Below are 17,359 nucleotides of genomic sequence, written 5' to 3'. Positions count from 1 at the left end.
GGCAGGAAGAGTGGGACAGGACAGCGGGGCAAACAAGAATGCTTCCTCCCTTCATGTTTTCTTCACACTGGTCCTTACCCACGCCTTATTCCATAGACCAGGATGAAGACAAATGTCTGCAGAGGACCCATCCAGGTGGAAAGTCCCTGGGACTGGCCCAGGAAGGAAACACACACGAACACCGGAATAACCATCCTAATCAGTAGCGCAGCCAGAGCAAGATCAGCTCCATAGCAGGTGGGTAGAGTCACCCGCCCTCCAGAGAGGAATGGATTGGCCCATTGACCATAGGGTTGTGGACTCCTGGAAGCTTCGAGCAGAGAGGGGCCATGGAGTTTTTAAGTCCTTCACTCTACAGATGGAGAAACTGAGCCTGCAAAAGGCCAAAGTGAACATCAAGGTGGATTACTGATCATTCTCTGCCTGCAGGTAGGTATGTATGTGTGTTCCAACAAGGATTAGTGCTCACCCAACTCACCTTACTACAAAACTGTATTTATTAATAAGACTAATGATAACATAATTCAAAGGCCAATGCCATAACCATGAGCAATCTGCCACATGCAGAGTGCCATGGTTTGGCTTCTTTTCTCTGGACTGTGGTTTGGGGCTTAACGTAGAGAGAAGATGGGAGCATCTGGGCTTCTTCCAAGCCAGTGACCAAGTGGGAAATGAAAGCTGTTATGGGTTCTGCTCTCCAAGATGGCAAGACATCTGCTAACCTCAGAGATTTGAGTTGGCTCTGACTTGGCAGAAAGGTGGTATTTGCTCAGCCTTGGGTCTAGAGTTTGGGGTCTCTGCACTCCTTCCTGGGAGAGGACCTATGGTGGGCAGAAGGCAGCTGGATAGTGGGGAGAGAGACTGTCCTGTAGGATGTCTCTCACCCTGAAACCTGTCCTTTCTCCTGGGCTCAGAGGTGTGTTCCCAGAGCATGAGATCCACATGGGTAGATTTGGGTATCCCATAGGCCTAGCCTCTCCAAGCAAGCTCTCATCAGTTCCATTTGCCTCCTCTTAGGAAAGAAGCACCAACCAGAGGATGCACCAGGTCTTTAGCTGTGGGCTAATCTGGTATAAGTGGTGCCTACACACATCTCAGTAATTTGGAGACGGAGAATGGGGAATGGGTGAGCCAGGACCAAAATCCAAGAAGGAGGCAGCAGCAGAGAGAAATGGAAACCAGACAGGACCAGAGATAAAGAGAGAGACAGACACAGAGGTAAGGAGACAAAAAGGACAGGGACAAGGGAATGGAAAATGATCATAAACAGAAACTGAGACGAGAAGCAGACGAGGAGAATGTGAATGGCTCAGATACGCCAGGTTGGAAGGGACCAAAGTTAGCATCACCAATCCCGGGACGAACTGGTATGTGTCTCTTGACGTGATATACTGAGGAGGACAGAACATCCCTCCAGTGGCATTCCCGCCCAAAATGCAGAGTCGGAATCTAACCATGCAGAAATATCCAGCGGGCACTCTTCAAACTGCCAAGGTGAAGGTACCCAGAGAAAGGCAGAGACCCTGTCCCAGCTTAAAGGACACTAAAAAGACAGGGTATTGAACGCAATTCACCAGCCTGTTTTGGCTCTTGGAAGAGGAAAAAAAAAAAAAACTATAAAGAGCATTATTGAGAAAATTGACAAAGCTTGCATATGGCCTGTGGGTTAGTATTGGACCAATGGTAAACATCCTGATTTTGGTTATGGAAGAGAGCGCCCTCTTTCCTAGGAAAAAACACACCGAAGTATTTAGGCATAAAAGGCCACAAGGTTTCCAACTTACTCTCAAATGGTTCAAAAAAATGGGGAAAAAATATATATGTATATATAGAGAGAGAATGATAAAGCACATGGGTAAAATGCAAATAACTGGTGAATCTAGATAAAGAATATATGGAAATTCTTTTACCACACTTGCAACTTTTCTGTACCTTGGCAAAAAATACTGAGTTGATATTCAAAAAGAGGTGCTTGCAGCCTCCCTGTTAAGGTGGGGGACAGGTGCTGGAGGCTTTTAGTGGTGCTGAGAAGAACCAGAAGAGCGGCCGCATGCAGGCAAGTCTGAGAACCAGCTCTCCAGCAGCTGAGAACATCCGGGAGACTTGACCCATCCCTCACCACATGCTTGAAGGCCCGTTTTCCAACCCTTTACCCCATGACCTCAACACAAATGAATGGGGGCCCAGGGGGTCCCACAGCTGCCCCTTGCCCTGTACCAAGAGGTCCCAGCAATTTCCGGTTCACACTGCACAGCAAAGCCCAACCTTGCTCTTTGGCCACGTGAGGAGGGAGAATCCAGCAGAAGGAAGGATTAGGTCGTCCAGCAAACAAGGCTCCGTGGGCCAACTGCTCTGTGCTGACCAGTTCTGTGCCCTGGGGCTGGTGGCTCTGTCCCCCAAAGCTCACCAAGGCTGGCCTGTTCTTATAATTTGGGTTTCCGAAATATCCCCTCTTGAGAGAAGACTTCCCTGACCAATGACCATTTTATTACCCGTTTTTTCTTCTTATCGATTTGTTGACTTGTCTGCCTTGGGTTTCTCTGTGTGTGTGTGTGTGTGTGTGTGTGTGTGTGTGTGTGTGTGTGTTGAGAGAGAATGAGAGGAGAGATTTGGCTTTATTCGGTGCTCTGAGCAAGGCAGAGTGCTAGAGGTGAGGTCTCCCAGACTCTCCCCCGCAGACCTGAGAACTCAGGAGTTCTGTGACTAAGGGCGGGCTTACGGGCCATGCGTGGGTCCAGCCCCAAGAGAGAGCATGGGCCCCAGAAACACTTATGTGGTCTCGTGAAGAGATCCCAAATGGAAAGCCTCCCTGGGCCCCCAGATGGCCCTCCTCATGCTGACCAGGGTATTCCCATCCTGATCACAGAACATGCTAGAGAAGAATCACACCTTTCCGCTTTCTCCCTCACCTGCCAGAAATGGGAAGGAGCAAAGTCAACAGAAAACAGGCTATAAATCCTGCTCTGCCAGTCAGGTTCTGAGTGGAGAAGTGAGCGAGTGACTGAATGAAAACCTCTACTAGTTTAAGTGGGTTTCGCTCATCATTCGGTTTCTTCCCTGGAATATATGACACTCAGAGCACTGGGCTGAGGTCTGAGCTTTGTCCCCTCTCCAGAAGCCGGCATTATACGGGACCACAGTGCTCTGGAAAGCTCATCAGAGGTGACCTTGGCATCCCAAGGGGAGCTGGTCCTTCCTCAACCTAATGAGAGACCAAGGAGACAACCCTATTGAAATTCAAGTCCCAGGGAGACTGGAGTAGCTCAGAAGGTGTTGAAGAAAGGCTATAGAGCTACATCCGTTGAAATATGTTTACTGCTGTTGGATGCTTTGTGGCTTCCCTTGTGACATCGTTGAAAGATCTAAATACCCACCGTGCATCGCAGGGAACACGCAGCCCAGGCCAATTTAGCTGATCAAATCTTGGCAAGTCAGCAAGTAAGGACCATATTGACATTTAAAACATTAGAGGCGATCTCCTGGTCTGCTCCGGCCGCCTCCCCAGCTGGCTGGAGAGATGAAGTGTGCCTCCATCCCTGGACCAGCTGGGTCTCTTGCAGATAAGCCATCTCTTTGTCTCGTCCTTGCCTTGTGCAGCCGGGACGGGGATTGCCGTGCTGAATGACTGCTGACAAAGGAAGAAACCGACTTGTGACCCAGTGTCCCAAATTCCCATCCTCAAGATAAGAGTGGGCAAACAGTCAGATCTATAAATAATGCTTCCTGAAGCACCTCACAGACTTGGCAGGCGTGGGCGTCTCACTTGTCTCTTCCCCAGCGTGGAGCTGGAGGGCTCTCCCGCTGGACCTTTGGAAGCCCAGAGGCAGGAGCCCTTCTTGCCTTTCTCTACCTTGCGCTGAGCCAAAAGCACAGGACCTTCAGCAGCCATGAGATGGTTCTCATCCTTCCACTCGCCTGCAGCCATGCAGCTGCTGGAAATTAACTTGGGTGCAGAGGAGCCCTCCTTAAGGTCTCTGATCCCCAGTTCACCCCCAGTTAGGGTGAGGAGCCTCCACCAGGCTGAGGGAGAACATGTCCAGAATTCCAGGCATGGCGTACCCCTGCGTGACTTCCCACCTGCTGATGCAAGCGGGAGGCAGGGTCGTGTCCCTGTCTCTCTCACTGCCATAACCAGTCTGTAGTTACTGGACTCGGTCTTTGTCTTGGTTCTTTTCTCAGCTACCAAAGAGATCATTTTTTGTCATAGCTTGTAAGGCATTTTGTTCTCTCCTCCTTCTCTGATAATGTTCATCATCAGCTTGAATTCAGAAGAGATGCCCAAAGTGACACCAGCCCCTGGATAAACACCACTGCCTGGTGCCCCCATGACCTGATGATGACAGGAACTCACAATTATAGAATGTTCGCTGAGCCAGGCTCTATGGAAAAGCCTTTAGAGGATTTGTCTCTTTTAATCCTCGCAATAACCGGATGGAATACAAACTTGTATTACCCCCACGAGGAAATGGGGGTCAAGCACCTGGCCTGGGATCACAGAGCGAGTAGTGGGACCAGGGCTTGGAACCAGGTAGCCTGGGCTCCTCACAACAGAGCCACACAGCGGCAGGATCTGCGAACACAAAGAGCGCCTGGCCAGGACGTCCCCCTGGAGGAGTGATAGCACAGCCACAACCACGCATATGTCAGAGGCACTGGCTATGAACTGAGATGAACCCCACAAAGTGATCAGCTCTTGGGGCCACAGAGTCAGCACAAGGGTGGAGCTGGAAGGAGCCTGGGAAAACTCCAGGACACGGCCCCCTCCTTTTACAGGTGAATTACAAGGACGCTCGGGCCCCACATTTTAGCTGGTGAAGCATCCGAGACCATGTGGGAACAGCCCTTCTGCCTGTGGCCCCCACTTTGGGGTCGGTACTCCAAGCTGACTGGGGCAAGAGAAATCAGCTTGATATGGATGGGATCTGCTCAAGGTTTGGTTCAGACCCAAATATGCTGCCTTTTTCCAGAATTGGCTCAGCCCTCTGGAGGCCCCCCACGTTGAACCTGGCGGTAGGGTAGCCTCCAGACTGAGAGGCTGCTGGTTACAACATCTGCCCTCTAGACCCGGCAATGAACTCCCCCTCTTTACAGCTGAGTTTCTTTGCAGCCTCTTCTCTCCTGCAATTGCAAGCTGATAAGAGGATTTTTATTCACCATCTTCACTCCTGGTAGTTCTATTTCCATGGCTACTCCATGAACGCTCAAGCTTTGCTTACATCCTCAACGGGCTGAGCTGCCAGCCCTAAAAATCCTGAACCAGAAGCCCTTGTTGGTCAGGCAACTTCTATCCTGGCCTTTCCTGTAGCCCCCAGCCCCAGATTAACCCATTACACGCTCTCAATATCATCCAACACTTATCTTTCACAGCACTCATCGAAGTTGTGAATCACATAGGGTGTATGGTTTTTCTATTACTTACCTCTCACCCCAGGCTTTAAGCTCCATGAGGTAAGAAGCCAGGTCTGTTTTATTCATAAGAATATCCCTGAACTCTGAGCACTGGGCTGACCAGCATGGAGAAGATGCCCAGGAAATTGTTGTCGGATGAATATGTAGGAGGGTGGATGGATGGACGGATGGATGGATATTGAGAGAGTGAGTAGGAGCATTTCTAGGATGCCAGATTACCAGAACGGTCTCTGAAGCTGAACAACATCCCACTGTGCAGAAAGGTGAGGGTAGGCGGTGCCTTCATTCTTTCCCCACCTTCCTTCTCCATCTGCAGTCTCTCCTGCTACAACCCCGGAAGCCTCCTGCTAAAAATGCCCCCGAATGCTTTCGTTTCTAACCAGCAGCCCCTTGGGTTAATGGCAACCTCAGGTGGTTGGTGAATGATACTACATTCTCTCTTCTACTCATTTGGATGTTGCCCCTCCTTCCTTTGCCTGCTGCCCCAAGGAAGGCTTTATGGAGTATCCCATTAACTGGGGGGAAAGCAAATGAGTGGGCTGGAGCAGATGGCCTTCATGCACTACCCAGAAGGAGCACAATCTGGGGTTGATGCTTTATCTTGTGGTTCTCCCCAGGAGAGGAGGTAGATGGAGAAGAGAGAGGATACTCTATTTGGAGAGACACTGGTTTCCTCCTGCCACTTCTCCGCTGGGGACCCATGGGACTCTGTAGGGACCTTCTTCAAGTCCTTGGTGCAGGGTCTAGAACAGCGTGAGGAACAGACAGGGCATTTACAGAAGCTTTTCCACAATCATGATGGCAAAGAAGACCATAAGGACACTGACATTATTATAGAAAGTAAAGGCTCTCAGGAGCGCCTGGGGAGCTCAGTTGGTTGGGAGGCCGACTCTTGATTTTGGCTCAGGTCATGATCTCAGGGTCGTGGGATCTAACCCTGCTCAGATTGGAGTATGCTTGGGATACTCTCTCTCCCTCTCCCTCTGTCCCTCCCTGCTCACGTGCTCAAATAAATAAATAAATAAATAAAATATTTGAAGAAAAGAAAGTAAAGGCCCTCCTCCCCACTCCTGTTCTGATTTGGGCACCTACTAAGTGCAAAGCCACTGTCTGTGTTATTTCGTGGAGTCCTGCCATCACCCCGTTGTATGGACAAGAAACACGAGGCCTGCAGAAGCTCAGCACCTAGCAGGGCAGCAGTTCAAACCCACTTGTGGGCCATGCTTCTGTTTCTCTGTTCCCTGGAACCTTGAAGGTAGAGGCCCTAGATGCCATTCAGTTCACCTCCGACCTAAGCAAGAATTCACTCCATAATTTCCCAGGATCATAGGTGGCCCAGGAATCCCAGGTAGGTATCCTGCCTGCCTACTCCAGGGTGGTGCTAATTGTTCTCTCCTCCTCCTTAACACTTTTAAATCCAGTATTCCTGCAACTTCCTCCATTTTCATTTGGGCTCAGCCCACGGGTCAGGGCTCCAAGTGCTGGGAGCTCTGGGGGACAGCCTTGGCAGGAGGGTTCCCCAACCAGCCAGGCTGACGACCCCCCCCACACTCTGCCACCGTCTCTTGAACTACACCTGTATCCTCACCCTGGGCTCCGCTGAAACCCACCCCCCAGCACTTGCATCAGGGAAGCAAGCCTCTACCTAGCATGGGGTGAAGGGTGGTAGCCTTTATCTTGTTGTTCCTCCTACCCTACTCCCACCTGCTTTTCTTTTTTTTTCTTATCTAAAATTTTTTTATTTTTTATTTATTTTTTTATTATTATGTTATGTTAATCACCATACCCCACCTGCTTTTCTTAAACCTTTCAACCTGGCTAGTGAGGAGGGGGAGGTGCTCCACGGGCTGACAGCTCTCCTCTCCCCCCCTCCCTAGGTAAACTGCTGTGGGGGAAGCAGGGCACAGGGAGGGGTGGGCTGGTCCGGAGGGCACCCAAGCACAACACCAGCTTTGCCTGTGGGTGCTGCCTGCCCTCTCCTTATCCCTCAAAAAGCAAGGTGGGGATGGGAAGGAGGCGGGGCTCGGAGAAGGGGTGCACCAGCCTCACCTTGGCCCTGCTGACTCTGCAAAGCTGACTCCACAAATCTGGCTCCACCGGCCCCAGCCCTGCATGCGGAGTCGCTGGGGCCGCGGCGCCCCCTCCACCCCACGTGCCTCCCTGCCCTTCCGCAGCCCCTGGCCCAGCCACGCTGGCCACCGGCCATTTTTCCCTCCTCACCCCACCGCCTCTGCAGTGCAGACCCTCACCTGGTGAGACCACAGCCCAGCGGCCACACACCATCACCGCCCAGAGCCAGGGGCAGCTAGCACGCACCCAACACGGGAGGCCACATGGCTGGGACAGGATCCCTGCCCTCTAGGGGCTTCTCGTCCACAGAAGCCGCAGACTTTATGTGGGGGGAGTAGTCTCTTTCCTGGGGAGACCTTGAATTGCACACGGAGCCTTTGAAACACGTGCCCAAGGTGGGCTGTGGGGCCACGTGCCCACCCTGCCACCATGGCCGGGCTGCTCCGGCCTCTCCCGCCCACGGTCCCCTCGAGATCCCTCCCTCCTCTTCGACCTCGGTCCTATAAGACAACACTCTGTTACCCCACGCAGCAGCCAGCCTTCTAATGGCCCGAGACACTTGATGCTAGGGCTCATCTCAGTTCGGGGTCCCAACCTGGCTGTAAGCGCCCCCAGGGCAGCCAGCGCCTCGGCCACCATGCATAAGGAGAGGTCAAGAGACAGCTCTGGGAGGGGTCATCCCGGCCGCCGCGGCCAACCCCGCGGGTGGGAGGCGATGTGGCCTGGGAGTGGAGCTTCCAACCACCGGGCTTTGTGACGGGGGGACCGGGTGGGGAGCGGCCAGAAGGCCCCAGCGCGAGGGCAGGAGTGTCCCTTTGCCGATCGCCTTCTGGGCAAATCCATTCATTGCAGGGGCAGCCGAGGCAGCGGCCAAGCTGGCTCACTCCACCCTGGGAGGTGGCCGAGCAACGCCCGAGGAGCCTTGGGAAATGGGCGAAGTGGTCAGACTGGTTTCCGGAGCCGAGCTTGGAATCCACGCGGGCTGGCAGGCATTGGTGGGGAGGACTGAACCCCGCCAGCGGCGCCGGAGGCCACCCCGGGACGCTTTGTTTTCCACCCTCCAAGGCGACCCTGCGGGGTGGGGGTGGGGGAACAGCAGGCGTCCAGTTGGGGAAACCCAGTCTTCCTGCGTGTACCTTCAAGCTGGCCGCTCCCCACCCCGCTGGCGCCCAGCCCCCTCCCGCCGTGGCCCGGTGTTGGCCAAGAGTGCCGGAGGCGGGAGCTCCCGATCCACAGCGAGCCTGGGCTTTGAGCTTGGTATTTGAAAGAAGTAAGAGGAGGACAGAGGAGTGCGAAGAAGAGTCCAGCTCTGCCACTAACCTTCTGAATGACCTTGCACCAGTCACCCCCTTCTCCCAGCCTGTTTCCTAATGCCCCACTGTCCCTTCCAGTCAGACACTCATAGGAGTCGAGGTGGACCCGGTGGGTGCAAGGGAAGGAGGGCGCCACAGCTGGTGGCCATGTGCTCCCACGGGGTTGAGCAGTCCCAAGGAAACTCAACTAGTTGTTGGGGACCGTGGGCAACCCCATCCCACTCCCAGGCGCTGGAGCCTCCGGGAACGGGAAAATGGAGTCTTCAAATTCCCTACCACGCAGTAGCGTGGCACTGATGGCTAGGCTGGCAGGCGCCAGGTTCTCCCGGGCTCTCTGGGCTCAGGAAGGGGTGCCTCCCCCTCCCACACACCCCCCACAAACCCCTAGGTCTGGAAGTCCAGTGCAGGGGCGTTGAGGGAAGGGGCCGAGCAAGCTGGGGACTGGAGCGAGACAGCACTGCCATCCCGGAAAATGGAGTGCCAAATTTCCCGTTTGCAGCAGCTGCTGGGCAGCTAGGGGGGTCTCGAGAGCCGCCCACGCTGCGGTCTTCTTTGAGGTCCCTCGGTGGGAAAACGGGGGCGTGGGGCTGGCACTACGCGGGGGCCGTGGGGGCTCCTGGATTAGTGACCCCCCCGGCCAACCCAATCGGAAGAGAGAAGGAACTCAGAGCTAGAAGAGTGCCCAGCCCGCGGGGGACCCCCCTTCCCGCAACAAGGGTGGGCTGCAGCGAGGGCTCGGGTCCAGCCCTGCGACCAGCCGTGGAAGGGGGTCCCGGTCGACCCGCCGGGGCTGCGCGCGTGGCCGTCGCACGCGGAGCCTCCTTGGGGCTGGGGGGGCACACCCGCCCCCCGAGAGGGGAGGGGCGAGGGCCGGGGCCCCGGAGCCCCGGGCCCCCAGGCCGCCCAGCCCGGGTGGGCTGCAGGGGCCCCCGTGGGCCCGGGCCGGGCTTTGTCTGCGGCAGCTCGGCTTTGGGAAGGCGCCAGCCCGGGTACAAGATGGCGGGGAAAGGGTGGGATCGCGGGCGCTCGCCACGCGGAGCGGCCCCCTCTGCCTGCACTGCAGCAGGGGGAGGGGCGGGGGGCGCCAGCGACCGCGCGCGGCCCCCGCCCCCGCTCCGGCCGCCAGCCGACACCCCCGCCGGCGCCCCTGCGCCCCTCCGTCCCCGCCGCCTCTGTGTGGCGGCGGCAGCCTGCGCCTCACTCCGCAGAGCCCCGGCCGCAGCAGCTGCAGAAAATGGCTGCCAAAGCGGCGCCAGTCGCCACGCTGCCACGGGCGGGGGGCGCGCGCCGCAGGCCCCCCGCGGCCCCGCTCCCCTTCCCTCGCGCGGGGACTCTCCGCCCGCGCGCCGGGACCCTGGCGGGCGCCGGGGGAGCGGGAGCCGGAGTGGGGGCGAGCGCGGAGGGGGAGGGGCGGTTACCTGCCGGCGGCGGGGGGGGCGCGCGGGGGGGGGGTGGCGGGAGGACAGCGCAGGGAGGGCGCTCTTGGCCTGCCCCCCTCCCTGCATGCCCCGAGCCCTCACGAGGTCGCGGCTCCCGGGTGGGCAAATGCTAATGGGCTGTTGACCTCCGTGACCGCGTGCCGCCCCCGCCCATGTAGAGATCCCTGTCCTCACCCCCGCCCCCGCCCCCGCCCGGGCGGTGCAGCTGGGCTGGCCCGCCTTGACGCCCCCCGCGCAGGAAAATGAAAATTAAATTAAAAGCCGTGTGTGTGCCGACTACAAAACGACCCAAGCCCGGAACTCCGCGGAGAAGATCCGGGTGGATCCTCCGGCGCCATGAACTGCAGCGGCGGCGGTAGCTCAGCAGGTGCCGCGCGCCCACCCTCCTCTCGGCAGGGAGCCGCTCCCCGACCCCCGCCTCCGCCCAGCCGAGAGCAGCCCGCGCCGCCGAGGCGCCCGCGGCCGCCCTGCAGCTCCCTGGCACCCGGGCCCAAGCACACTTCTTCGGGCGCCAAGGGGAGCCCGGGGCTCTGGAGAGGGGCGCCCAGGGCGAGCTGGAGACCCTAGCGCGAACTCAGGACAGGGCCGAGGGGCGCACCAGAGCGGGGAGGAAATTGCCCCCGGAGTCGCGGGCTTGGGGTTGTTGAGGAATAAACGAAAAGTGCGAACCGAGGGCCCGTGGGTGAGGTCGGACTCCGGAGTCGGGACCGCTTGGTGAAGTAGAGAGGGTCCGTAGCCCCCCTTCTCCCAACCCGGAGGACCCCAGGCCCAAAGCGGCCGGGCCGCCGGGGAGAGGTGCGTCTGTAAGTTTGGGGCTTTATTTTCCCCTGTCTGCAAGTTTCTCTCTCACCCCTCCCGCCAACCGCGTTCTCGATTCCAGCGATTTCACTACCACTGGCTGGAAAACTCAAATTCAGTAAATAAGAGGGCAGAGACCAGGAGCCAACAGGTCAGGTAAAGGCATTTCCAGATTTGAGAGCGGCTTCTGCTCCTGAGGTTGAAGAGTAGAGAAGGGGCGCACTGAAGGAGGCATGTCCCTGTGCGGGGAGAAGTCGGAGGATAACTGGGGACCTGCACCCCCTATCCCCCGCTGGACGGAGGTATCCATGTACGTAAGCACACAGAAACCTGGGAATGGGGATTTAATATAAACGACCTGGCTAACTGGGCGCGGGCAGGCACGGGGCAGAGATGGGCTAGGCGGGGGCACTGGGAGGCTACGCCCGGGCATCCACGGATTTTCCAGTGCTCAGAGAGGTCTCCATGGCACAGGTCCAGCGCGGGGCGCAGACCTAGGCAAACCTTCCGCCCCGAGGGCATCCTCAGTCCCTGCACGGGAGGGAATCTGCTTTCTGTTAGGCAAAACACCGTGGCAGCGTATCGCAGCCAAGGTCAGGGAGGGATACGTGCTGGCACCAAGGGCTGCTGCGGCCGCAGAGCTTCCTTCCGCAGACACAGCGAGGAGGAGGCGGCCGAAGCTAACTCGATCCAGCAGGCAGCGCCCTCCCAATCTCGCACCTGCATTCCCTGGCAGTGCCCGTTTCCGACACCTTACCCCAGGAGGGGCCAGGTTGGGGGATTTGAGGTTTGGAAAGAAAGGAGGGCGAGGGCAGGGAAGGATGCCCGAGAAGAAGCGGAGGTCAGGCGGGTCATCGCGCCCCGTTCCCCATCCCCCACCCGAGCCCGCCTCCTGTGCGACCCCCACCTGCACCGTGTTCCAGGCGCAGGCTTCCCAGTAGGGGGCATCGCTCCGCGCCTCCGCCAGGCGGCTGCCCTAGAGAGGCGAGCTCGGTCACAGGCGAAGTCCCCAGGGCGCTAGGGTACCCATTGTCTCAGCTTTCCTCTCTGGGTCCCTGGGGAGAGGAGCGAATCCCCAGGGGGGTACCTAGGGCCGCAGCGGCGTAGCTAGGAGGACCGGCACTGTGGAATGGGCGACCGCCCGGGAGGGGTCAGCGGGACACCTGTGTGTGCGTGCGCGCGCGTGCGCGCGCCTATGAACGTGAGGGAGGGGGCGAGGGGCGCCCCGGAACCGCGGTGCCTCCGCTGCCGGAGTTTGAGGCGAACCGGAGCCTCATGCCCAGAGGAACAGTGACGTCTTCTGCCTCCGTGGGCTCCCACCCCGCGGGTGGGCCCAGAGCTGGGCACCTGACCTGCATCCCGCAACTACCGCTCCGCTGCATTCTGCCTGGAAACCCGAGGATGGCTCTTTTGGAGCATTTTCCCTTCCGCACGCAGGGCTGTTCCCCCCCACACACACACTTCCCCTCAACAATTGGCAGGTTTTTAAAGTAACCTTTAAGTGAGACATCGATTCATCATTATTATGATTGCATTCAGAAATCCAGCCCGAAGGGAAACCCCGGGAAATGGTAATTTGGTGGTATCTAGGGCTGTTTGTGGTTTAGCACATCCCTAGCCCCACAAACACATTTCTTTGGCAGCTAATTGCTCTGATTACCTTTGGGGCGGGGGAGGTGAGTGTGTGTGGGGGGGGAGACTCGGACTGTTCCCAGTGCCCCGTGCGTGCACGCCTTGGACCTGATGCTGCGGCGGCGACTGCAGCAGCGACGCACACCCGCCCCCCCCCACCCCGTCTCCAGTTCCCCTCCCGCATCCGGGCCTTCCGGCTCCTCAGCCGCCGTCCGCTGGGTTTGGGGAGGGGGGTGCGTGGGGTGTGCTGTGGAAGCGTGCGCGGAGGGGGCGAGGACAGGCGGAGCGGGAGGAAGAGAATGACAGCGAGGCGGAGGGGGAGGGGGACACCCGCGCGCAGAAAACTTGGGGGAGAGGGTGCAGGCAAAAACGGGGGTAGGCAAGGAGGGGGTGCCGAGGCGAGAGGCGGGGATGCCGGGGGAGAAAGAAAGGGAGGGGGCGGGGAGCGGGAGGGGAGCGGGCGGGGGCGGCTGGCTCGTTTCCACTCGTGAGAGCCGGTTGCTGAGAGACGCGCGGGCCAATGAGCGCGCACCAGCTCAGCCCGGCGCCCGCCGCGTGCCCTTATATGGTGAGGCCGCTCGGCGGGCGCTCGCGCACATCGCCATATAAGGGCAGGAACCTAAATACAGGCTATACCTTGTTCTCTGCTCGCCCGGCCGCGGCCCCGGCGATCGATGAGCGCGCCGCCGAGCGGGCTGCGGCGCGCGGGCTCCGAGCACGGGCGGGAGAGGGCCGCGGCGGCCGCGCGGCCGGGCCAGATGTGGTCGGCGTAATGGCAGCTCGGGCCAGCTGTGGCGCTCGGAAGGAGTCGCCCGCCGCCGCCAGGCAGCCCCCTTCTTTCCTCCCGCTCCTCTACCCACCCACCCCCGCACTGTTTCCGAGGTGCAAATGCAAATGAACTGGGATTGAAATCTAATTGCTTTTGTTTAAAAAATAATAATAATGTGAGCGAGTCTGTGTTGAGTCTGAGCAAAGGCCCAGAATCCCGAGAAACCGAGCCCAACGCCTGGGGGGCAGAGGTTGGGGAGGAAAGAGACCTGGACTGTGATTTGGGGATTGGGGTCCTCCAGCTGTCTGCTGGGGCCTGGCCCATCGTGCAGTCACCTTAGATCCCGCGCCCCATTTCTCCGATTCCTTCGGCGCCAGGCCTGGCCAAGGTCCCAGGCTGGGGCTCAAGGGTTGGGAGCTGCGTGGGGCCGGGAGCGGGGGTGGCGAGGACCCACGGGATCCGTGCCCGCGCGGGCGCGGGCTGCCTGGAGCCAGCCAGGCGTGGTGGGGGTGGGGGGAGGTGAGAGGCGTCGCTGTCATCTCTCCACTGTCTCTGTACCGTCCCTGCTCCCTGACGTCAGGCCGAGCCCTGCCCGCAGTGACCAGCCCGGCAGGTCCCTGATCCAGCTACCAGATTGGGCCCTTTCGGCAGGATCAGACCGCTGAGGGTGGGAGGGGCTGCAGGAGGTCTCCATGAGTGGAAAGTTTGGCGCAGGGTGGAGCCCCTGGTCAGCCCATCCACCTCGGCCATCTGGGCTCCTGCCTGTGCGGGAGACCCCAGAATCTTGTCTCCAGCAGATTGCTTGCCTTCTCCCTCTCCACTTCTGGCCAGTCCCCTTGCCCATCAGGAGAGGAGCTTTAACCTCCTCCTGGTCGCAGGAGTGGCCCCTGGTCAGGATGTCTGGAGATGAAAGAGGAGCCTCAGTCTGGGACCTGTCCCGTGCTGATGCAGTGTCCCCCTACCTGGGCAGCACAGCTTCCCTGTTGTGGGTGAATGTTGTTGGAAATCCCAAATAGCCTACCCAGCACCCCCCCACACACACACACACCGTGTTTGGGGCTAAGGCCTTTCCCACCGTTTGCTGTGGGCATGGGAGACTCCCAGAGACCCCTGGCTCACCAGCAAGTTGCAGATCCTGGAACAGCGTACGCGCCTGAATCAGTGGCCTCTGGAGTCCGAGAGAACCCTTGCCGGGCACAAGCTCCAAAGGTCCCTCAGATCCCCCTCTCCGGCCAATTTGAAGTGGGGCTGTATTGATCTGCCTTGGTTTCCCCCGTGCCTGGGAATGCCCCGGAGAGCACCTCTCCCTTCTGAAGAGGCCATTTCCAGTAGCATGATGCCACCTATAGAATGTACCTGGAATTAGTCCGAGCTGCGGCGATGCCTCCAGCAGCGTGGCGCTGGTGAAGGACTGGAGGGAAGATAATGTCCTTGACCGAGGCTGGGGAGGAGAAGGGATTGGAGAGGTGGTCTGGACACCCAGAGCTTCCTCCGGGACCCTTTCTCTTGCCTTCCTGGGTCCCCTAGCTAGGTGTTCAGTAGTTCTGTGCCTGGCATCATTGTTGGGGAAACTGAAACTGATACCCGCCCAGCTGGGACAGGAATGCACCTGCTCTCCATAGGAGTCCCCTTGCTTTCCAGACAGTCGCACCCTCCAGGGTTTTGTGTGCTGGCTGAGGCGATGGGCCAGTGGTCGGCCATCCATGGTTAACAAGTATTTTCTAAAGGTTCTGGAATCCTGCCTGAATGACCCCACGTGTATGGAATGTGAGGACTAGACGCTGCTCTAAGGCTACCTGGCTTCAAATGATCGTTTTACAGGGAGAAGCTGAAGTCGGGGGAAAGAAACTGACTCACCCAAGGTAACTCAGCTAGCCAGGAAAGGGCAAGCTCAGGGCTGGACCCAAACCTTTTAATTCCCAATCCACTGGTCTTTGGATTATGCAGACGCATCTAAGTGGTAGCCGGGGCACAGCCTTCCATATCACTGTGGCTTGGGAGTCCAGGAGCCCTGCCGCTGGTGCATGGAGGGAGTCCCATGGTGGCTGCCTGACTGGCTGTTCCAGCGCTTGGAACGGAGTCATTGATGGCAGCCAGTCACTCTGTCAGAGCGGCTGGGGTGGATGGGGACTAGAGGCAGGAAAACTCTGTAGAATTCTGGCTCCAGGCTGCTGGGCTCCTGGTCTTGCCGGAATCTAGGATGTCCAAGAGCCAGCGACACTCCCCTTGCCATCCTGGCTCTGTCATGCCAAACCCCAAGATCCAGAGCAGCAGCAGGGCCATACCTGCCTCCCTGCGGAGCCCGGTTCCACCCTAAATCTCCTCTTAGGCCCTCAACTCCTGGGTGACAGACTTAGGTCAAGCCCTGTCCTGTGGCTGAACTTGGTCACTGGCAAGTTACTTAGGCTCTCTGAGCTGGTTTCCCCATCTTCAGATGAAGTTAAAAAAGCCTCCTTCTAAGGGCTGTGATGAGGAATAAAAGCGAAGAGTTTGGGAAGCATCCAGTACAGAACTTGGCATGGAGCAACCCTTCCTCACGGATGGTAGCTACACCTGTCCACTCCGACCATTCCAGCAGACCCTCTTGTGCCGGTCTGGGCGTCAGGCTCTTGGATACAAATGACCATAAAACATCATGTACATTTGATCCATATAGAAACAGGTACTTGCAAACACTCCCCAGCAGGCTCCCCTGGGCAGTTGTCTGGTGGGTGTCAGCTCCAGTCTCCTCCCTAGCCTCGCATAAATTCCTCCTATCAGCTTCCCCAGCTTGCCTGGCTCCATCCTCAGCCCTGTCCCACCCCTTGCGACACCCAGGACCCAGCATTCTATCCCTAGGCTGGCTTCCCTTGAGCATTCATGGAAGCTCCAGTGTAGACAGCCCAAGGATCTTTTTCTCCAGGGAAGGTCAGTGCCTGCATCCACAGAGGCTGGAAAAAGTACTGCCTTACTCTAGGAATCAGCCTGGGACCCTTTCCTCATCTTGGAAAAACAGCAGTGGGTCTGTGTGTGCGTGTGTGTGTGTGTGTGTGTGTGTGTGTGTGTAGTATGGAGTCCTGCTTTCCAGCAACTCAAAATCCTCTCCATGTGGGTCCATTACAAGTGCCTGGCAAGCAAACAAAACGGGAAAGAACCTGCCCATTTGGCAGGTGGGAATACTGATTTTCCAGAGAGGAGTCTGATCTTGCAAGGTGCAAGCGCTGGAGGGGCTTCCCTGGATTCCTCTGAACTTGGAACAGGGGCTGGGCAGGGTTGACGGCCCCAGCTGGAGGGGACCACCGGGATTAGCCCACAGGCGCTCAGTACCTGATGGACGGTGGACAGGGAGAGGAAGAAGCTAAGTCTGGGGCTCCGAGCCATCTCCCGCAAGGCATCTCTCTTCCATTTCCGCGCCCTTTCTCCCTTTCTCTTCCCCCACACTTGTTCGGGGCACACCCTCTCCTTCGGACTCGAATCCCCGCGTGGCTGCCAGCTCACCCCCCACGCCGGGCGCTGAGTGGCGCGGGCTCGGGTAAAGCCCCGCTAGACTCCGCGGCCCCCCGCGCCCCCCCTCTGCATTTCACCAGGACACGACCGCGCGGCTCGAGCGGGGCAGAGTGGGCGAAGGACTTTCCGCCTGGCGGGACTCGGGGACTTGCTCTTAGAAATTCCCGACGTCGGGAGGAAAGCTTCCCACCCCGCTGCCCCGCACCGGGGCCGCACCCCACTGGGGCCTGCGTCGGCGGCTCCGGGGCCGAAGCCCTGCGCCCTGCGCCCCGCACCCCCAGCCCGCCCGCGCCCTTCCAGCCGCGCCCGCAGCGCCCCCTTCCGCGTGGGCTGTTCTGTGTTCCCGGAGCTCAGGGGCCCAGATGGCTCCCGCTCTGGGGCAAACGAAGCAGTTACTGCGGTCCTTGCAGGCGGGACGGCGCCCCCCTCCGGAGGAGAGGCTG

The 17,359-nt window shown here is 58.5% G+C and overlaps 1 protein-coding gene across 8 annotated transcripts in view; it reads left to right on the top strand.

Annotated features, from left to right (window-relative positions):
* CBX8 (chromobox 8) overlaps positions 1-17,359 on the top strand; it is a 34,607-nt gene that overhangs the window by 5,159 nt on the left and 12,089 nt on the right. The window contains exons 3-5 of one of the 8 annotated variants that reach the window (XM_064583470.1): positions 97-237; positions 359-429; positions 1,018-1,218. In XM_064583470.1, the coding sequence (XP_064439540.1) occupies positions 1,123-1,218 (96 nt within the window). In that variant the 5' untranslated portion in view covers positions 97-237; positions 359-429; positions 1,018-1,122. Of the gene's footprint in view, positions 1-96; positions 434-1,017; positions 1,219-4,258; positions 6,758-17,359 lie in introns of those variants that run through there. The other 7 variants (XM_064583469.1, XM_064583472.1, XM_064583474.1 and 4 more) reach the window with 7 other exon arrangements.

This window comes from Mirounga angustirostris, unplaced genomic scaffold (genome assembly GCF_029215605.1).
Source record: "Mirounga angustirostris isolate CCGP_5_RB_7025 unplaced genomic scaffold, mMirAng1.0.hap1 SCAF_17, whole genome shotgun sequence".
NCBI lineage: Eukaryota > Metazoa > Chordata > Mammalia > Carnivora > Phocidae > Mirounga > Mirounga angustirostris.
The sequence above is the reverse complement of the archived record's forward strand: the minus strand, read 5'-3'. Positions and strand labels throughout refer to the sequence as shown.